The 23,636-nt window shown below is 38.0% G+C and overlaps 1 protein-coding gene across 1 annotated transcript in view; it reads right to left on the minus strand.

Annotated features, from left to right (window-relative positions):
* adgrv1 (adhesion G protein-coupled receptor V1) overlaps positions 1 to 19,265 on the minus strand; it is a 161,439-nt gene extending 142,174 nt beyond the window's left edge. The window contains exons 1-2 of the mRNA XM_084413365.1: positions 18,940 to 19,265; positions 954 to 1,141 (exon numbers count right to left, since the gene is read on the minus strand). Of these exons, the coding sequence (XP_084269491.1) occupies positions 954 to 1,139 (186 nt within the window). The 5' untranslated portion in view covers positions 1,140 to 1,141; positions 18,940 to 19,265. The remainder of the gene's footprint in view (positions 1 to 953; positions 1,142 to 18,939) is intronic.
* Between the last annotated feature and the right edge of the window lie 4,371 nt (positions 19,266 to 23,636).

Consider the following 23,636-nt stretch of genomic DNA (forward strand, 5'->3'; position numbering starts at 1 on the left):
TTTCCTTATTTTGTTATAATGTTAAATTGTAGATTTTGTTGTTTTACCATAGCTCATTAGATGTGACATGCTTCATATATGCTTCAAATATGAAGAAATGTATATATCATCAGTAAACATTGATTTTGTGATCATTCACTTTAAAAAAAAACCTCTCTGGTTTTATTTGGTTCGAAAAATCACAACTGAATCCACCCTTCTGATGGGATCAGGATAATACTGTTTTTTTGGATCAAATAGATCCTAATCCGAGTTCAAAATTCTGAAAAACCCAAAGGGCAGGTTTGATCCAGATCAAATTTAAGATCGGATTACATGATCTGATCTTAGTTCAGAATCCCTCTTTTGCTTTTGAAAAACCCATTTCCAAGATTTGATCCAATCCGTGATCCGAAATCCCACTGGATTACTTTTGAAAAACTGGGCCCTGGTGTCTGAGAATCACCAACGAGTTTTTACAACAGTGTTGTCAAATATCTATTCCGAAGCTGTGGGGGGAGCTCTAGAGAGAAACCTGCGAGCAAAAAGCGAGAATACAGCGAAGAAATCCCGAAGCTACTGAGTGCTGCTTTAAGCCCGCCCACCGACTCTATACACGATGTGATTGCCCTGACTAGAGTTTGGTTTTTCCAGCTCGAAAGCCAACAGAGAGTTGCTAGACGACACTGGCTGCAAAATAAAATTTGCTGCCGCTAGGGTGCCTCTAGATTTCTAGGCTACCAATTCGTATGAATTCGTATGAATGACCTACCCCTGACCCCGCCCCTAAACCTAACCGTCACTGGGGTTTAGACAAATCGTACGAGTGAGGTCGTACGAATTCATAAGAATCAGCCACATTTTCCTCATTAGTACGAATTCATACGAACTGGTCGTGAGATAGCGTTGGGCAGACACACAAACTGATAGAAACAACGATTAACCACTCATGCAGATTGCTCTTCTAAACTTACCAGAACCAGAGCTGTGACATTAACTGGATCTCCAACTCGTTCCACCACAAGACGCACTATGGCCCTGCTGCTCTCGTTCACGACAAACTGAGTCTGGCCCTGGAACCTCAGCTCTGCCGACTCAGACCTGGCACTTGTGGTGAGCAGCATCAGAACCAGGCCAGCTAGACCGACAACAGCTGGCATTCCTGAAGAGAAAAAGAACATGTACAGTTCAGTGACCATTCATCTAAAAGGGGAATATTTCACTCTGCATAAATTCAATTTACAATTACAAGCCTCTGATACTGTCCATCTTTCAATCGCAGTAGATCTGACAGGGTGGTGCATAAATGAATCGTTACTGTTATGGTACTTGCACAGATTTCACACTTTCAAGGCAAGTGTACACCATAATAGCAGCTAGAATATATACCCTGAAGGGTGTATTGACAAGTAAAAAACTGCACAAATATATGACTTTAGCAGCATTAGCTAACATCACCTTTAGAGAAAAAAAAAGGTTTAACGGATATATATAGAACCCTAGTGTTCCTGCCTGAATTTTAAAGAACTCTTTATGCCAAAAAGGTTCTGTTATGATTGCATAATACTTTCATGTTTAATGGGATATTTATTTAGTTTTTCTAGTGATCAAGTATGTTTACAAGATGTTTAATAAAATTACAGTTAAAAATGAATTAAAACATTATTAATTAAAACTGAATCTTAATTCATAAAATGATCTCATGATGGGAACCCCTAAAAGTTTTTTTTATATATAAAGCACCTGACCCTTCAAGAAGCCTTTAAGGTTCTACACAGAATATTTTCTTCTTGCAGAACCGGACTTTTTGTATACAGACAACCTATGCTTTTTGTTCTTTTTGGAGCTGTCATTGTACAAAGATCTGCATTAAAATTCCTCAAAAAACGATATTTTGTGTTTCAAACATAACAGCGTAGGTTTTGAACGACATGAGTTAATCATTTTTGGTTGAAATATCCCTTTAAAACTTTGGAAATCAAGATAATATGACTGTATGACTGACCCTTTCCCTTTAAGGTTCCTGACCTTGAAGGTCAAATGCCAGTTATTGTCACCTACAATAGGAGACAAATCAGACAGCATTTATTGTGGTCATCTCTTTTAAAGAGAAAGAGACTATTAAGTTTTATTGCAGGACTCAGACAATATCAGTCTCCTTTTTCTTCTTAAAGACTGTTGTCATGGCTAACAAAACAGAAAACAGAAAACATGAATATGTTCAAAACAACGTCTGGCCATCTATTTAGTCATCCGCTGCTTTGAAGCACACACACACTTTTTATATTTGCTAAATTACATGGTAAATACACACGCTTTGAATGAAGTAATCTTGTTTTTCCTTTTTTTTTTCTTAGAAGAGTCAATTACCAGGGAAAGTTGGACATTGGTTAAATTCAGCTCTTCATATGTTCCACTTCTGCTACATCATGCGGTTATTCTTGAGCCACAAGGTTGTTGGGAGCAGACAGCGTTCATCAATTAAGGTGCCATTTCAGATTACTGAGGGGTTCTTTCTTTTGAGTTAGTGAGAGTAAAACTTTGAGGGGCAGAAATGCAACCATATGAGTTTGGTGCAATTTCATTGCTCACTTGGGGTATGTCTGAGTGTGTGCACGTCTAAATCAAAAGTGTGTGCGTGCGTGCGTGCGTGTGTGTGTGTGTGTGTGTGTGTGTGTGTGTGTGTGTGTGTGTGTGTTGTGTTTTGATGACAAGAGGCGGGCAGGCAGGCAGGCAGGACAGCACGGAAGGGGGGCCGTGAATGCTATCAAAACTGGATTAGCGGCTGCTGGCGGGCTGAGGCCTGGGGTGAGGGTACAAAGCTGGGACAGTAGAGGGGAAAGCCTTGTATTCAGCCCCGCTTCTCCCCCAGAGCTGGGAACTTCCTGACTTGTTCAGACTCAATACACAACATACACACAACTGCACCAGCACCTCTCTCTTATTTATTTTAGTTAGTTTACATTATAATATGCTGCTACCTAATACCAAATTTCTGCTAATAATAATAAGGTTTAGGATAGCACAAATAAATGTGAAATCCATATTATGAGCTGAAAATAATAACAAACATTTCCTATGTAAATTATACTTCAAATTCTGTTAAAACCATACTCTCATTGTGAGCAATTTTGTGAGCAATATCAACTCCAGTTCTTTTACAATGTTCTCTAACAATCTCCATATGCTCTACTTCTATCCAGTGAAGCAAAGGTGTAAAGAGTACCTAAAACTAGGGCTGTTACGTCAAGACCACCTTTGTCGAGTCCAAGACAAGTCCAAGACCAGGACTAGTCGAGTTCAAGTCAAGACCAAGACCAGGACTAGTCGAGTCCAAGTCAAGACAGAGTCCAAAAAGGTTAGAGTCCGAGTCAAGACCGAGTCAAGTACAGGAAAAAAAAAGTCTGCATGACATTATCAAGACAATCATTTTGGGCTATTATTTGTTGATCTAAAAGCAAAAACAGTGTCAAAGAGCTGACTCTATTTTTTTAAATATAGCCTATAGAAATTAAATCATTATGTAATAGTGAAATATTTAACTGTCTGATCAGCCTCACATTCTGTTCCTGTCAATCATACACGCGATGTCAACCAATTAAACTGCATGAGGGAGGGCCGAGCCAACTCACACACACACACACACACACACACACACACACTAGAGATGCGGATATACCGCGGATCGGGCGGATGACGTGACGAAAAATAATATTTGTATTAAATTCGGGCGGGTGGCGGTTGAACCAATCAAATGAAAAAAGTTTGCCACTAAGCAAACCTGCAAGCTATGAGCCCAGCTGTCAGCACTATTGGAGGAGGCCGCCCATTAATTAGATGTGCAAGGCAAGCAGGCAAGTTTTCGGGTTGTTATGGACAATTAAAATGTGAATATTCACGTTGCATTAGCGGTGGACTTTCAGCGAGTTAAAACGTTTATTTTTTAAAGAGCCGTATGTGTGCTTACTGGGAACATAATAAAGACACCTGGACTCGGTAGAGACCAAAAGCCATATTTGGCAAGACCAGTGGCCGAGACCGAGACAAGTCCGAGTCCGAATGCCAGCGAGTCCGAGACAAGTCCGAGACCATAGAAAAACGGTCTCGAGTGTGGACTAGAGTCCAAGACCGGACTCGAGTACTACAGCCCTACCTAAAACCATTCTTGAGTAAAAGTACAGATACCTCACAGCGAAGTTACAAGTCACCAATTCCAATTTGACTTGAGTTAAAGTCTTAGAGTATCTGATTTTACCAGTACTTAAGTATTTTACTCGTACTGAATGTAGGCTCAAAGATGCACTAGTCCTCAGCACCTGGAGACATGCCAGTGAAAAACAAGAAACATTTGGTCTGTGAGGAAAGCAATCACATGTTTATTTTCTAAAATCAAAATAAAACTGAACACTACAATATTGCAATAAATCAAGGTGGACGCAACAGCCTCTTAAACGTCTACAAACACTCAAGTCTCAGTTAAGCTCACATGCTCAAAAAGGGCATGATTTAACCAATATCCTTCAAAAAGGTCTCTTCAATATAACAGATAAATATAATAATTGAAAGTAAAATGAAATAGTGAAAGCGTACTTGCACTGGACCGACTGCAGTCATGTCCACATTTCATTTAAACACCCGCGATTCAGCAACTACCTGCTAATGCACGTACCCTTCTTTGGGCAAGTTTGGGCAAAACGCACAAGGTAAAGTACCTTCAAAACCACAGATAGACCTCTACCTGTCGCGATAGTATAAAACTTTCCTGATAGAGTAATAATTACAGCAGAATAAAATAAAGCATATTTTGTTACCTTTTGGAGCTTGGAAGGGTTCAGTTTGAGCAGATGTTTTATACCATCATCACTGTCCTCATCAGACCTCATTTCCCAGTACATTCAGCATCTGGCTCATATTCACAATCTCAAACATATTCTCAAAACTATCCTTTTCAACATCTTCAAAATCAATATTTTGATCACTGACAGTTTCTTCACCAGATCCACCGTCAAGTGACAGTGACACTAATATCTGATTGCGTTCATTTCTTGCGCTGCAGTAAATCGCTGAGACACTTCAAGTTTTGCTGATGATACTTCCTATTCTTTTGTTTTCTGCCTGCAGTAACTATGAGTGAAACGTCACTTCATCATTATGTATCAGACATTGCCACCTTGTGGAATAAAGGGGAATTGTACTTATTCAGTCATCAAAGATTAAATTATTGTTGTGCAGAAAAAAAATATACTTAACACTGTTACATGCATCGGGTCGTTAGCGACACTATACAATTCTTTACAAAAAATGAATGGGAACACAGGCATTCTTTAAAAAAAAAAATTCTTGCTGTATTTGTTTATAATGAATTGAATGAGGAATACTAAGAGGGTTGGTATAACTTTAAAAAAATAATGAGGAGGAGGGTCACAAAAGACCCGAGGTACGCGTTTTAGGGATAAGTAATTAAAACAATAATATAAAATAAAATACATTATGTTATGAAATATTAAATAATTTAGCCTTTTTTCAGATGGATGGATGAGCAACATAAAAGGTAAGAAATAATTGCATTTAAAATCCATGATATCATGCTGCATTTTTGGGAACTGATAAATAAAGGCACTTGACTTGACTAACACGGCTTGACTTGCTGATAAAGCATCTTTGAGCATTTGTTCTTCTGGAGGTTCAAGCAATTCAAGGAGATGTCCAGGCCATCAGTCAAGCCCGAGGTTACCGCGGCCTCTTTGGCCGCATCTCCTGACATTGATAAAGACAGACACAGAGATACTACACACCCTTTGCCAGATCACCACAGGACATGCTGGCCTGAAGAACATCAAACGATTTATCAATGACCAGGAGGCCACCGAGCCGCCAAGACACTGGTGGTTTGGCTCTTAGGCTGACCCCAGGACAGTCTATTGAAGAGATGTCTCATTTTCAAAGACAAAATGAAGATGGCTTTCGCAGTCAAGCTACTCTCTTTTCCCTCAGGCACACAGGAGGCCCGCAGCAGAAGCCCTTTGCCATTCAGTGCATATCAGAGATGGTCCAAATGCCAAAAAAAAGCAAAAAATATGGAAGAGGGCAAGAATTTTGGGTGAATATTCAGCAGAAAGCTGCTCCCCTGCAGTGGGAGATACAGATGCCTTTTTGCTCTCTGGAAGTGTGCTGTTAAGTCAATACAGCGCCTCAGGTGGTCTCTCTTTCATTCGACATGGTTATCTCTGTTCAGTCAACCAAATCCTTTAGCATACTTCACATCTTCTACTTTCAAAAACAAAGTGCTTGAGGTGGTTTATATCTTTTCAGTGGTTTTCACTGATAGCATTCTGGAATTACTCATTACAATAAAAATGCATGCCTGCCCATGCCAGGAAACTTGATTACAATGGCATCTGTAATTCATCGTTGATGCTGAGTAAGCTACTTAATTCAGTCAGATTAGCAGATTAGCAAGTGGGATATTTGCCCACTCTGTGTAACTCTGGGGGATTCATTTATTTATTATACTTGGTCTCTTTAAAGGGATAGTTCCCCCAAAAATGAAAATTCTGTCATTATTTACTCACCCTCATGTCGTTCCAAAACGGTACGATATTCTTTCTTCTGTGAAGCACACACACACACACACACACACACACTCTCACACAAGATATTTTGTTTCAGTGTTTTTTGCCCATACATTGAAAGTCAATTGGGTCCAATATTGTTGTTTTTGGACCCCATTGACTTTCATTGTATGACCAAAAGCAGCTGAAATATATTATTTTGTGTTCCACTGAAGAAACAAAGTCATTCATGTTTGGCACAGGTTTTAATTTTTGGGTGAATTATCCATTTAATATTTAGATCAATGAACCCCAAGGAGAGTTTGACCCCATCACCTCATGCAACGGGTTCACATGGCAGCCATGGCTCTTAACGTAACCGAGACTTCAGCAATTACACTGGATCACCTGGCTGAGGATGTGATAAAGTGTACGGTTACGGGTCTACGCTGCTGGCCCAGCAGCCGCCTCTAGTGTTACCCCTGCCCGGCAGCAGGATCCATAATCTTAACATCAATTATTCAATCAGCAAGACTTCACAGCCAGTACTAAGCAACAAGGGGAGCGGTGTGTGTGCGTGTGTGTTATGCAATACATTGAACCTTCAGTGAGGTCACACACCTTGACTTCATGTATCAGAGTGACTAGTGCAACTAAGTCAATATGATGTACTACATGCAATGTTTTCAAACTTTCTTGTAACATTCCAAATTACTATTTTCAAGGAGAAATACTCTAAAGTTTCCTATACTTTAGCCACTTTTTGCTTGGAGCTCAAAATAATAACAGTATGCACTGAATCCAAATTGCAGGCTTGACTTAATCTAATGGTCTGTCTACTTCTGTAACAACCTGTCTGATGAGACTGTGGAGAGCTTTGGTAATGTGCAGTCACATTTATCACAGCATATGACATGGTAGTAGAAGTAACCCATTAGATGTCTCATGTAGCTCATGTTAGTCAAGTTAGCCAACAAAAGCTGAAGTCATGACCAATGCATCAACAGTCAACCCATGCGGCTCTCGTCTTGTAAAGGCTTTCATTTGATGCTTTGCCAGCCTAGTGCACTACGATATACATTAAGAAATTCAAAACGGGAAACCCACACATAAACACACAGCTTTTGAACCATTCTGAAAACATCATAAACACTGGGAACATTCCAAAAGGTATGTTAAATATCTAGCATAATATACTCCGCAGGCAGCATTTAAAGGCATTTCAACACGAAAGACAACTGTTTCAATATAATACCTTCTTTTTTCTTTATTATAAGCAAGCATCACATGTATCCTGCGGTGACAATAAGAGAGGATGACTTAAAGCGACTGCAATTAAGTTGTATTCAAATAATAATAATAATAATTAAAATAATAACTTTATTCAAATTAAAGCTCATAAAATTAAGGTGTAAACTGATTATATTATATTATATTATATTATATTATATTATATTATATTATATTATATTATATTATATTATATTATATTATATTAAATCTTCTCAAAAACTATTGTTCAATTAAATTACATGTTAACATAGGAAGAACATATGAAACTTCTTGTATCCCACAAATTGAGATTGGTTAAATGTAACATATTGACACTCCCACCTTCTGTTACAAGTTTGAAAACAAGAAGCTTTGTCATAATTACAGCAGAACAACTCTCTTCTCAAATTGTGCCCTCTTTCTCAATATACAAGCCAAATATTTAATTTAGGAAAAGAACATGATGTTTTAACAATCACACATAATATTTTAAACAAAATACACAATCATATAGCTTTTATATTTTAAAATGATGCTCCCTCGCAGGGAGATCCTCATATTTGGGGGTACTTGGCATCAAATATTTTGAAAATCCCAGAATTTTTAAATTACATTGTTAGCTTAGCAACTCCAAGGAGTGCTTTGTATGATGTCAGAGTTTCTGCCTGATTGTTCCAAATTGGTCACTTATGAGGTTCCACTTCCTCCATGAATATCAGCGTAGGTTACGTTATTGCAATGTACAGTGTCAGTTTAAGCTATCTCTATCTTAAGACTAGCCTGGGAAAACCCAGACAACTTCCGGCAAATTTAGATTTGCTCTGCAAGTAGTCTGGCAAAGAGCTCATTCAAGCCCATTTCTAATCCGTCGAAATCGCGGCACCAATCAGAAACGTTGGGGCGGGCTTTACACAATGACGATCGCTCTGATTGGTTTTAAGTCTATCCAATTGCGCGCAGAGGCAGAATGCATTATTATATTTAAAATGCAAACACATGAGGACAGTCTCCATGAAAGACCCACTGGCAGATGAACGTGCTACTACATTTCTCTCCGAAACGGTAGGAAATTAAATTTGATTTAATAGAGGATTTTAACTGTGACAAGATGATTGACAGGGCCGTTTACGTGACAGGATGCACGCGACAGATCCGTCCGATAAAGATGACGAAGTAGTATGTCCCAAAGCTTGCCTACTTTTTTGTTACACATTCAAAAGTAAATACCTTTTCTTCACAAAAAGAGTACATACTTTTATGGCATAGTGTAACTTAGGCGAATTGGGACGCAGGCAGCATATGGCTTTACATGATGACGATCGCTCTGATTGGTTTTAGGCCTATCCAATTGCGCCCAGAGGCATTTGAGTGACGTCCGTTGGTGACGCCCCTTTGGAAATGAGTTATCAATGAAGCTTTGCCAGACCATAACTCAGTTACTACTGAGAATGGTCTGGTTTTAACCAGGCTATCTTAAGACTGGCTCAAGGTCATTTGGGGTTATGCTGGTCAAAGCTGATCAATTATGACTCAGCAACTTGGCAGACTGACTTTCTTGTAGCGGTAACAACAAAAGCTCAGTCACTGCTTCATTATACTTTAAAACTGATGAAGGAAACAGAGCCTCACCCATCTGACACTGACCAAATTACGTGTTTGATCATCTTAAAAAAGCACAATAACAACGAGACTCTTAATATAGCCCATCCACTTTGGTGCATAGGCACATATGTCAATAATAAACTGAAGTTAACCACATGAGTGTGGTGATATTACACTGATATGTAGTAACAGCACAACACATACATGAAACAGCAGAAATGAGACAACATGCTCTGTTACCTCAGAAACCAACCTCATTCAGAAAGTTCTGGGAACTTTCAGGGCTCCCATATATGGAGAGCTCAAAAGCCAATAATTGCCACTTGTGTTGTAGCCCCTCAAGTATTTTTAGACGAGACGATATCCTGAAAATCTCGAGGTTGGGAAACTAAAAACATTTAATAACTGAGTCTGGTAAAACATACATCATTACATCTGAAGAGAGTATCTTAAGACCACAGCTTTTCATTGGCGAGACACTCATTTGGTGAACGTTGCCCAAAATGTTTCTGTTTATTTTGAAAGATACAGGGAACCTAGAATTAGTTCACGAAAGTGTACATGTGAGTGGGCGCTGAGTACGAGGAGATGCCATTCCTTCTGAAGAACGAAAGCAGAGATTAAGAAAATATCCGCTCGGAATAACAAGAAATAACAAAAGCTCTGTATTCGTATTGTCATATGTTACTTTTAAACCCAACATTAGCTTCTAGTCGATGGACTACATGCCAATCAAGTCCACGCTGGCCAGAGAGCAAAGAGAAAAACCGAAAATCTCTCAAAGGTATTGTCCTCAGGCCGTCGTCTGACCCTTTCAACTTGAGCCAACTGCATCCTGCGTCCTTATTCCAAAAAACACAATGACTTTTTTTTTTCCACTCTCAATATATGGGCCAGAGAAAAGATCCCATTGAATTTCACATGGTGAACGTTCCCGAGGCCGCAGAACTCCATGACCGATGGGCTACTGCAGCAAACAATGGATGAGAGTGAAGAGAAATGCACTTTCAAGGGATTAAACAAGGAAAAGCCTCTCAATGGCAGTGAAGAGAAGAAAAGCAAATTATAAAGCTTATTGCTTCATCGCATGTAGCCAGTCGGACCTTGGCTGAAATGCTAATTGCCTTTCTTTTCAGCCTCGCACACTGAATCGGGGGTGTGTGCGCTTGAGAAAGGCAGGGCACTCACGATTCACAGACAGACGCGCACACACACTGAAGATTTTAGGAGGCTCAGTGTTGTACTCTTTTTTTTTTTTTTGCAACATTGTTTTCTCTAGTTTTTCTTCTTTTCCCACTCTTTTTTAAAACGCGGGTACTTCAGCCTTCCAGTAGACCGAATCAAGCCCCCATTCAGACAGATAGTTCTCTTTCTCCCTCGGTTTTCCCTCCCATACCTCATTTAACGAGCGAGAGATGTGGGAAATTTCTGTCCCGGCCTCTTCAATCTGCTGAGTTTGGCAGCCACAGGACAGATGGCTGGATTGAGGACAGAGCAAATCCCCGATCAAGAGTAGCTCCCTCACTGACTCTGAATCAGTGGCTGCAGACCCACAGAGTCGGCAGTAAAGTTTGGTTTCCCACATTATTGTATAGAGTCTTTTCACATTTTACACCTGTTCTTCTATCTTAAATTCAATGTCAACTTTAAATGAGGCATTTCTATGTTAATTTCCCCCTAAAAAAAAGTGTAAACGCAACTTTGGTTGAGCATCCCAACCAATCCAGCACAGCAACACTAGCGTTGCAATCGTGTAGGTTTTGGGCGGGGCTATGTGTTTTTATGATTAATGGCAAATGAGGAGGTGCTTGGGAAACCTTTTTGAAAACAATTACTACTTTTGCCATTCTGTATGGTAGTACTGCAAGATCTATATGCTTTCCTTCTGTTACTGTTAACAAAAGGTAAAACAAAAACTACATCAAAATATTTTCATAAACCTAAATGGTAGCATTTTATTTTACAGTCCTGTTCCCGCTACTATGTACTTATATGTACTTAATAATTGGGTAATAACTAATGCTAATGCTAATACTATGTACTTAATAACTGGGTTTTAACTGGGTTAATAACTAATGACCTTAATCCATGTAGTTATCTTATATTACCCAGTACTTTCTTATGTAAGTACACTGTACACACGTAAGTGCACGTACTGTAAAATAAAGTGCAACCAATGAAATTATATATTTTTTTTATGCCACACATTCATTTTAGTTTTAGATACATATTTTTAGATATAAAACGTGAAAACTTTATAACCTGCCTACGGTAAACATGAAAATGCCTTTAGATAGCAAATAAATTTGTTTAACATTTTGATGGCTAACGATACTACTAAAATAAATACTAAATAAACTGAAATAAACAACAACAACCAAAAAAAAACTACCTGTCAATTAAATAAATCTATCAATCAATATTTGTTTTATAAAAAGTTTTTTTAATCTATTTATACTCTAAAGAGGAAGTAAGACACTAGTCTAAAAATCCTCTGAACACACTAGTATAGATTCTGATCAACAGGTGGGAGGTGGGAAACAGACACAATCCCAGTTTGCTCAATTCCCCCACTTCAGAAATTCCTTCACCATGACGAACCACAATGGGGTAAATACTTGCAAGCAATGGGAGAGAGAAAGCAGGCGAGAGTCTGGAGTGAAGGAACTGGAGGGGGGCATGGGGGAAAGACACAGACGGGGGAGAGAAGGTCAGCAGGACATCTCGCCTCAGGGCCCAGCGACGGTAACAGACGTCCAGCATTCAAACTGCTTTCACTCTTGTGAATCAACAAACCGCTTTATGTATTAATGCCCTACATTTATGCATGATGGATTCAGTGAAATCATCTGGGTATGGCTGAGTAGGCGTCGCAACTAAAAATGATCTCTGACCAGCCTGCATTGTGTCAGGCAAGCTTTTTCACCAGGCAATAGCAACTTAAGAGGGAAAGCTCAAGGAAGAGAGACAGGGCTCTATAGATTTGCCGCCCCCTGGGTATTAGGATAAACACTAAGGAGATAAACAGCCAGGAGGAGGGTCCTTATTGACCCGACCACAGGTCAGTGGGTCCCGGATGTAGTAATAAATGAACGTCTCAAGAAGTAGTAGTTACTAAAGTAGTAAAAAAGTATTTCTGCTAAGAATTCTCAAAAAATTCTCATTGCCACAACTTAAAGGAATAGTTCACTTAAAAATGAAAACTTTGTCATAATTGACTCACCCTCAAGTTGATTCAGACCTGTACGGATTTCTTTCTTCTGCTGAACACAAAGAACAACATTTTAAAGAATGCCAGTAACCAAACAGTTGATGGACCCCATTGACTTCCATAGTATTTTATTTATTTTTTTACTATGGAAGTCAATGGGGTCCATCAACTGTTTGGTTACAGACATTCTTTAAAATATCTTCCTTTGTGTTCAGCAGAAGAAAGAAATTCAACCAGGTTTGAAACAACTTGAGGGTGAGTAAATGATGACAGAATTAATCTTTTTTTAATTGAACATAACAATTCCCTAGATGTTTACATACACAATAACTTAACACAATAATTTAACAATTATTACATGCCAATTCTGATCATTTATCTTTAGACCAACCATTTAGACATACACCTTTTTCATAAACCTTATTAAACACATCATGACACATTTATGTAGAGAGAAGTACATATTTTTCATTTGAAAAGTGAAAGAGTGAAGGCAGGGGCAACTTTTTAAAGCCCAATTGTGACTGATTACACCATCAGACTTTTTGGAACGGTCTCAACCCTCCGAAGGGTCTCATATGACCACCACAAATCAATCAAAATTAAACCTTGGATGTGTCAGATCATTTCTGTTTATTTTAGCCATTTATGTAACAAATGTAACTCTATCTGCTATGTGGACAGTTGGACCGAAATCATCTAGAGATCATTCATCAAGCCCGAAAACTTGGAAAAGTTCTACTGAATAGCTTGCGGTATGGATCAATGCCACATGTATCCGTGTTGAATAAATCACATTGAAAAAGGAGCGAACGATCAAGCCCTGCGGGGAGAACACAGTGTTCATGCCTTAGAGGGCACAGCGTGACTCCACACCATGAAACGGTTTTAAGGACCGACAGTGAAGGTCACAGTTCAAGTTCAATAGCCCACAGAAAAAAAGGATAAAGCTTCCCTTTTGATGCTTAAACTTGTTCTATAGAACCACATGTAGTAGAGAGAATGTATGCAAGAGTTACAGAGCGTATTATGATTTTTTTACGCTGTTGATTACAAATAGGAATTATATTTGTGATGCAACATGAAAAATATATTTTGGAGAAAAAAAACATTTCAGAACAAGTTTACTTATACCACAGTGAAATATTCAAATGAAATGAAATCAAATAAAATTTAAAGAGACTTATATACAAAATATATCACACAAAGGGGAAAAATGAGAGAGAATAAGCCATATGTAGACCAGTACAATTACACATTATATTCCAAAAAGGTCAAAAAGAAGTGAATGGTATGTTGACCAAAGACAAACTCTTGAGCAAACTCCATGGCACAATTGTGGCAGACCATGACAAATAAAGAGACCTCAAGATTGCAGCTGGATTTGACCATTGCTTCAGAATATCCTGCCATACTTCCATTTTCAGCTCCAGAATAAACAGATACTAAAATACTATGTGCAATATGTCAGCTCACTGCTGAAGATGCACACAAATTAACATACTGAAAAAGGTCAATGTCTGCTCTTTATATTTCATGACCTGAATCATGTAATGTAACATAAACTCAATAATTCATGACTGTAAAATGACATAATCCTATCTGTTTCACCTTACAAACGGAAAACTTAGCACTAAAGCAATTCAAGTTGTGATCACAAATAAAAAAGAGAGAATTGGACAAAATGAGTGTATCAAAAACTCAAGTGATATGACATTTTGGTAGCTAATGCTAAGAAATATAAAACACAGCAACATTTTTACAAACGACAACAAAGAGCTTCTGATGAATTATGCAAATGAGCACTTATATTATAAGTGATATAAACGATTTCAGCTCAATGTTTTGTTTTAAAACGTTGTTAAATGTCACAAGAAATGTGAAATGAATAAAAGTAATAATAATATCAAAATTGAAAAAATCAACACAATTAAAATAATCTTAACATAACCATATAGGCTACTTTTTAATGAAGAAAAGAAAAGAAATAAGAAATAAACAAACAAAGAGCTATTGTTGATCAATTTATGCATAATACTGAACAAAATGCTTGGTTAGGTGGGGTTTAAATAAAAGCCACAAAACAAAATACAAAAATGAATGGAGATGAATGGTTTCTGACTGAGAACATCATTAGGCTGTGTATGATTCTTTATATTAAAACTTTTACAGGAATGACAGTGACGGATTGTTACGAGCCAAGCGGTCCACATTTATCAAAATTCAATCTGAATTTAGCCCTGTCTGCGCATGAACTAGCAGCCCACTCGTCGAAAACCAGTGACATACTCCCACTGTGTTTTTTACTGCTTTGGGTCTGGGGTCTTTGTTTGGCATTTACAGAAGTGAATTGAGTTTCTCCACATGCTCGGTGACACGCGTGGAGATTTTGTTTTAGCAGAGGCCCCAGGCTGGTGGGAACCCTGCTAATTTTGCTAAGAAGGTGTGAAATTATAAAACTGATTAAAAGTGATGTAAACTTGAAAGAATGCCACTATTTCAGCCAGGGTCGGTTTCAAATAGACTTTTAAACTGACATTAAATGAACAGGACAGGTGTTAAAACTAGTCAGTTTTAAGAGTATATTGATTTATCCATACAAAAAAAAAACTAATAATACTAAAAACGAATAAACAAAAACCGCTGATGCTTTCAACCTTCAACCTACAACTGTTATCACAATAGAGAAATACTTTAATGAGTTTCCAAGGCTTTCACTTAAAAAACAAAACAACAACAAAAAAAACTTTTCATACGATAAAGTTTTACTTCAATAAGAGTGAAATTACAGTTAACTCTTAAATCAGCACTTCACTCAGTGTCCTATTACAGTTTTACTCAGTCAGGTCTCAAGTATTAAGAAAACTATTTTGTATGTTGACTGCTTCACATACATCTACCATCATTTTTAGCACATACTTTGTCAAGACTATTATATATCCAACACGTATTCCAGCATGTTCATGTTTAGCTCCATATAAACACGTCGTGATTTTACTGCAAGTTTGATCTCTGAATCAACAATTTAATTGCTGAAATACAATGCATTCATAAACATGCAGAGAATATGTTACACAACTGTCCATATATATATATATATATACATATATATATATATACATATCAAGAAAACGTAATTTTTTAAGTAAATTGCACTAGGCTCTAGCAATACTTTGGTTATGGTGATTTATTTACTTATTTCCTTTCAGGTTTGGTGTTATTTTTTTCAGTGTATTTTCTTTGTTCTGTGCATTTGACACCTAATTTGTTTTTTTTAACTGTAATTTTAGGAGTATAATATAATATAATATAATATATACATTTATGGTGACAGAGGATCCTGGGAATACCTGAATCAATCCATGTTATTGGGGACTTTGAACATACCGTACCAACAGACAAATTATATATATATATATATATATATATATATATATATATATATATATATATGAAGAGTTCAGATGCAAAAGCCTCTAAGTGCCATCTGAAATTTTCTTCTAGAATGATCATTTTTATCAAGCTCGTATATTTAAGTTCAATAATTTCACTTAAATGGCAATGCAAATTACCTATTAATTGTCATTTAAGTGGAATTACTTAACTTAAATATACAAGCTTTATAAAAATGATCATTCTAGAAGAAAATTTCAGATGGCACTTAGAGGCTTTTGCATCTGAACTCTTCATATATACTGTAATTTTGTTCTAAAATTAGCATTTTTATCAAGCTCGTAAATTTAGGTTCAGTAATTTCACTTTAATGACAATTAATAGGTCATTTTCATTGCTATTTCATCAGTACTAATTGTAATTAATTAACTAATTGTTCTAAAACCTATAAAAAATGTAAGCAGTGCCAACCTGTTTGCACTAAAACATGGTCTTAAAAAATATACTCAACACAACTGTGCTTTAAGATAAAACGTCTCATAATATGGAAGAGGCGGCTTCTGTTCTCAGTAAACAGACTCAGCTGGTGAAGTACAAAGGGAGAGTGCAGTAGGAAAGAGCCATTGGGAAAAGAATTAAGAATTAAGTCTATTTAAGAAAAAAACACTAAAACTAACGCATGTTTCTCTGCCGCAACACAGAATTCTAACTATTCAAGCAATTCCCCGTGAAGCATGTTTAGATAGGCTTGTGTGTGTTTTTTCTTTTGTCTTAATTCCACCTGTCTCTTCACGCTGGACCCTGTGTGGTCTGTTTCCTTGTGACATCAATCACAGTGCGCTCCGTCTGTGAGCAATGCTTCGCACATCTCGATGGATTTAGTGTTTATGTTACATCCTCTCTGTTTTCTCAACATGTAAGGCCCTATTTAAGGGGAGGTACAAAAACAGGGGCGACCGCTGCAAATGTAACACCCAGCCGTGAATCACATGCACTGAATGATGCTCAACTGAAGCTGTATAAGGGGGGTGCAAGAAGATCATTCAATCCATTGAGTCACAGAGCATCTATTCAGTAGATAAAGGGCGCCCCTAATGAATTAAACACGAAACAGTATAAAACAGACTACCAAAAGATGCCAGTTGATTCACTAAAACAGTAGAAGGACTGGATAAAACCATGTCGAATGTGTCCAGTTTACGATACGTAGGCTATAGGCCTAATGTTGCATGACTGGTAAGAAACTACATGTCATTTTGTAATTTACAAGCAGTGCTGGGTAGATTACTTACAAATTGTAGTGTGCAACTGATTCCAAATTACATGGCAAAAATTGTAGTTTGAAATGTAATCCATTACACATTTTTGACTACTTTTTGATTACTTTTAGATTACTTTTGATCAAGCTTGTTTATCACATTGAATAATATTATACCATACTGATATAAACATACAAAGATAAAGAAAATATATTCCATTCTTTGTAATCAACAACATGAAGTGCATTACACATTATGTCGAGGTTTCCTAAACTGGGGTTTGTGAGTTTAATGAAAAGCTAATAATTAAATAAATATATATATATATATATATATATATTTTTTTTTTTTAAATAAATAGTTTTATAATAATGGTCAAATTGGTGGTCAGTGGTCAAATTCTTTGTAATGTGGTCTCTCAATTTTCTGAATAAGCAATTATGCTTCTTTTTTTTTTGAAAGGAACATTTAAAATGTGAAAAATATATAATTGGGGAGAATCAATAGCCTAAATAATGAATGATTTACTGCCATTGTGTGAATAATATGTAATCATGTAAATCAATAAAAAAGTAACTGTAGTCCATGAGTTTTTTAAAATGTATTATAATCTAATTACAAGTATAATTTTCCAGATTACATGTATCAGTGACTACCCAGCAGCACTGTTTACAAGTAATATTAATTGGAGTTACATATGCATAATCAGAATACAGCTTCTTATCAATTGATATTAATTAGGCTATTTCATTTGTATTATTATTATTTTATTTTTATTTTTTTTGCCAAAATAATACAAGCTCAACCTGCATGCCAATAAATAATCCAGACATAACCAGATTAGATTACCTAAAAGTGTCATCCAAGATAATGTTACTGATTACAATTTCAGTAATATCATGGGAAATCAGTACCAGATAACATTTCAGAAGTAATCAAACAACACTGCAGGTGTCATCATGACTAGGTGTCATGAGAGTGTTCAACAGGCAAAACTGCAGGGACCCTAAACTGAGAAGATCACATAAACTGATGTGCGTAAAGATGAGTGAGATCACCATTTGAGTTTTGGATGACAGGGGGGCTTCGCGAGCGCGTCTCATCTCAAAGCCCCTGTGTGGGGAGGAGCCCCGCCGACTGTTGTTTTATCTCAATGGGAGCGGGAGGAAAGAGACACAAAGCGCGCTGAAGACCCTCACAGTAACCATGGAAGCGCAGGAGAATGGCCTCTCATCCACCAACGATGAATTGATTTAACGTTCAAATGTTTATAACGATTATGTCTGATGTGTTTATTATTACGAGAGGAAGAACAAAACTACCCAAAAACTGTCAAAATTGCCCGTGGATGCGAGTAAAGTGATAAGTAGCATACGCTTGAGTTTAAAGAGCATGTCCGTTCAGCAAAATGTGACACAAGCAAACGAACATATTAAAGTGTTTAAACTCTTGCTATTTAACGTTTTTGCCTTACTAATATGGAAGAGTTCGCTTATTAAACGATCAGCTTAAAAAGGGAAGAAAAAAAAACAGCAAACTTACAAATCAAATTCTATCTAGCGCATCTTCCTGTATGCTTTGAAGCGCTTGTGTCGCATTTACCGGGCAATTTCACAAAATTGTTGCACAAAACAAAGTGACGGACATGCAATGTGATATACAAGTTACTCACCTAACACTTTGTTGTAACACTCCAAAGCAAATGACAAAAGGTCCGGGGTAAATTGAACCGGTCAGCGCTGTGTCCGTCAATGGGATGATAAATACATCGTGACAATCGCGCGGCGCTTCCACTGTTCCTGCACAGAAGTTGGTCTTGAACAGCTCAATCAGTTTGGGTAAGAGTGGCTTTTCATGCAGGACGCTGGTTTGATTCTCCAGTCCATGCGAGGTGAGTGTGGATGCGCTTGAATCTCGACATGCGCTGCCATGCAGTCCGTTTAAGCGCCTGTCCCGTCTGAACTAGTGGACATGGGTAGAGCCTTGTCTTGTCTGAGCAGGGATGTGCTAATCTCATTAACCTCCTTGCTTGAGAGATCTAGGGAACAGCTCCACCCAGCGATCTGTCTTCCTCAGGCAGAGAGGCTATTTGTGGAGGATGGCAAATTACGTTTCTAAAATCAACCTGTGGCGCACCGCTACACTGATTTCCCACAGACGATTCAAATGTGAAGCACCCATGATTAAACAGGACTTTCGCGTGCCACTTTAATACATCAGGCTTGATTTACCAAAGGCTGCTGGAGTATTTTAAGACAGACTGAACTGTTAGCCTCATAGAATGATTTCCGAATGACCACTGAATGGAGTAATGGCTGCTAAATATACTACATATAGCCTACTACATTATATATTACATTTTAAATACATAAAAAAGAAAATAAAAAAGTGATTTAAAGTGGTTATAATAGCTACTTCACAATATTACTACTGTTTTACTGTATTTTTTCATCAAATGAATAATTTGTGAAAAATCAGCATTGGTGAGCTTAAGAGACTTATTTTTTTAAAAACATAAAAAAAATAAAAAACTTTAATCAATCATCACTAAGCTCATAATTAGGCTACCTCCCTGAAGATCTACATAAAAACTAACATTTTACATGTAGGCCTAACATACAGTGATACACACACAAACACAGGCAACATCAGGGTAATGCACGTGAGGCTATAATAATGCTATGAACAATAACTAAATAGAAATGTAATAAAATATCCTAATGATATCCTAATGTACACTATATGGACAAAAGTATTGAGACACACCTCTTAATTAGTAAATTCAGGTTTTTCAATAAGACCCATTTGCACAAATATGAAATCAAGCATCTATCCATGTCATTGACATACATTTGTGAATAAAAGGGTTGCTCTGAAGAGCTCAGTGAATTGTACTGTAATAAGATACCACCTTTGCGATAAGTCAGTTTGTGAAATGTCATCCCTGCTAGATGGTACTATTGGAAAGTGGAAGTGTTTAGGAACAGCAGCAACTCAGCCACAGAGCTGCATGTGTCACCAATGCTCTGCTGATTCCATAGCTGATGAGTTCAAAACTTCCACTGGCAGTAATATCATCATAAAAATTGTGTGGCGGGAGCTTATGGAATTGGTTTCCATGGCTGAGTAGCTGCAAGCCTCACATCAGCAAGTACAATGCAACAGTGGTGTAAAGCATGCAGCCACTGGACTAGCAATGGAAACGTGTTCTGTGGAGAGACGAATCACGCTTCTCTGTCTGGCAGTCTGTTGGGAGAGTCTAAGTTTCTAATGGCATGGAGCTGTTTTTCAGGGGTTGGGCTAGGCCCCTTAATTCCAGTGAAGGGGAATCTTAATGCATCCGCATTTTGGACAAACACTATGCTTCCTATTTTGTGGGAACACTTTGGGGAAGGCCCTTTTCTATTCCAGCATTACTGTCCCAGTGAATAAAGCAAGGTCCACAAAAACATTTGGATGAGTTTGGTGTATTCCAACAGAAACATGCCAATCTTGTGGAAAGCCTTCCCAGAAGAGTGTTAGCTGTCATAGCTGCAAAGGGGGGACACAGTCTATGGTTGTATATCAATGTCTATGGATTTAGAATGCAATGTCATTAAAGTCCCTGTTGGTGTACTGGTCGGCTGTCCCAATACTTTTGTCCATGTAGTAATTGACTGCAATAATAAGACAATTGTTCAGTCATGACATCAATTTGTTATGTAACCAGTCAAATTTGACAGGAAGTAAAATAACTTCTACATGAGGCTGGACTATTTCAGTGAGTCTGGTCAAAAATTTGACAGTTGACAAGCAATAGGCTATTAAATAAAACTTTCTGTAACTTTCTGTATTATTTAAAAACACTGCTAACTTCTTGCTATTTTAGAAAGGAAAGTGACTAACACTTTAGTTCAGGGTCCAATTCTCACTATTAACTACTATTAGGATATTTGCTGTTTATTAGTACTTATAAAGCACACATTAATGCCTTTTTCTGCATGCCAATATTCTACATCCCTTAATTCTACCCAATTCCTAAATTTAACAAGCACTAATTATGAGTTAATTGAGGAAAAGTCGTAAATAATAGTTAATAGTTAAATGGACCCTAATTTAAAGTGTGAACAAAGTGACTTACTAACAAAGAATGAAGAATAATGAACATAAGTTCACTCACAGAGTAAATGCAGTTTCACCGTAGCGAGAGAGGCAGAGGCAGACATAGGCCTACATACCAAAGGAAGACAGGTTGCCGCGGCCCTACCGCACGCAAGATGACGTGGAAACAGAACTAGACACCTTTTATTAATTCTGTACTAATAATTATACATAGTTTATGAAAACCTACTCCTTGCATTCCCACTTCCACCTGAAACTGCACATTACTGAAAATGCTGCTCATAGACATGAATCTTTAACTTGTTTAAGTTGATTGATCACTAAAAAAACTCAAAAACACTTTTGACGTGACATAAAGCGTTGATATATAAGTGGCTGAGTTGTTTGCTTACTTTTTAATTAGTCTTCCGCCACAATGTTGTTCATTCAGACCGATTCGCGAATGGGCACGAAAACAAGATGCAGGATTTATCGTGGGAACCAATCATATCCAATCACAGTGTGATGGAGGCATTGCGACATTTGTTCACATTTATTCTCAAATACCCCCAAACCAAAACCACCGCATGCTTTGGTCTGTTAAAACTCAATGGGCTCGGGAGGCAAGAGAGACGAGGACTTTCGCTGTAATTTTACCTGCTAGTGTTGCTGTTGGAAAGTGTTACTTTAGAAAAACAGTGATTTATACACTTTTTAAAGCAACACTAAGTAGGATTTTTTACCTTCAAATAATGTTTCCAAAATCGTTTCAGTGGTTCATCAAGTCGTGACAGGGTGAACGGCACTTATGCCACCGCTTTGCGGTCCTTTATCTGGTATATCCACGCTATGTAACTGTGCGTTCACACCGGACGCGAAAATGCGTCAAAATTCGCGCCTGCCGCGTCTAGTTATACGCTTGACCACTTTGTGTGCATTCGCGTGTCAAGAGCGAAATTGACGCGCGTAAAATCAAAAGTTTGAATCGAAATTTACGCGCGTCAGAGGCGAAAGTTTCGAAACCTGTTGGCGGCCATCTTTTTTTAGATGTTTATCGAGCATTAGCATTAGCATTAATCGAGAGAGTCACCGCTCGTATATGCTCTGGAGAGCAGAAACAGCAGCGTAGTGGACATCGTCGCTGTTCTCGGGTCCACCAAACCCTCCGGAGGGTTTCAGGGGTTTCACAATTTGCTCCAGGAGGTAGGTTTGGTGGACCTAACGGTGAGGACGCTGACGAGGAAAGCGTAGGCCGTATAAGCCTCGGCCTCGAGTGGTGGTCGCTGCCTGACGAGCCCGCGCTGTACAGCCCGGCGCGAGGTTCACCCTCGCCCGCACCTAATCTGTGATTTATTTTTGTTTTGATAATAAATGGAGCTGCAGCCTTCAAAAATGAAACCTGTCCTGTGATTTTTTTTTTTTATACACTAAATTGTGTTTGTTGTCTTTACATTAGATTAATAATGTTTCATATAATCTAGAATAGATATGGAATAAATAGCATTCAATACAAAATGAGTATCTCTCATATATTGAAATCGAGTTTTATGTTTTTATTTGCTTTATTGTGCATTTTTAGTCATATTACAAAATAATTTATTGAGGCCAAACATAAAATAACATTATAAACTGTCACTTCACCATGTGACAGCAGCATGCAAGCAGGCTCCTGATTGGTTAACGCGGCGCGAATTGACGCAGAAGTTCAGATTTTTCAACTCGGGCGGCAGACGCGAATTTGCGTCAAACGCGTGAATGCACAAATAGCACTAATAAAATCATTCGCGCGTAACGCGCTTAACGCGCCAGACGCTCAATTCGCGTCATTCGCGCGAACTTGACGCGCGAATGAGGCGAATTCGCGTCTACCGCGCCGCGCTAAACGCCTCATTCGCGCCGCAGGAATTTTTTACGCGCGTAACGCGTCTTTGCATTGACTTAACATTGAAATGACTCGCGCCTGACGCGCTAAACGCGTCCGGTGTGAACGCACCATTAGATTGCCAGTTCGGATCGCGTTTCTGTAGTTCTAATGAGACATAAGAAAACTACAAATTTGACTTGCTTTACGGCAAGCGTTACAATTGTTGATTCCAAAGTCGGTGCTGGATAAACAGCGAGCGTGCGTGTGCGCGTGCGACAGTAGAATGCGGTAGGCTAAATTATTTACCACAGCGGTAATGTACAATTTTGCTTCCAACCTGTAGGGCGACCGCAGAGGAAAAGTTCCTTGGTGTTGCTTTAATGTCACTATAGCAAAGTAGTTCAGGGAAGAAGGAGGCGGAAACC

This window comes from Rutilus rutilus (genome assembly GCF_951802725.1).
Source record: "Rutilus rutilus genome assembly, chromosome: 7".
Taxonomy (NCBI): Eukaryota; Metazoa; Chordata; class Actinopteri; order Cypriniformes; family Leuciscidae; genus Rutilus; species Rutilus rutilus.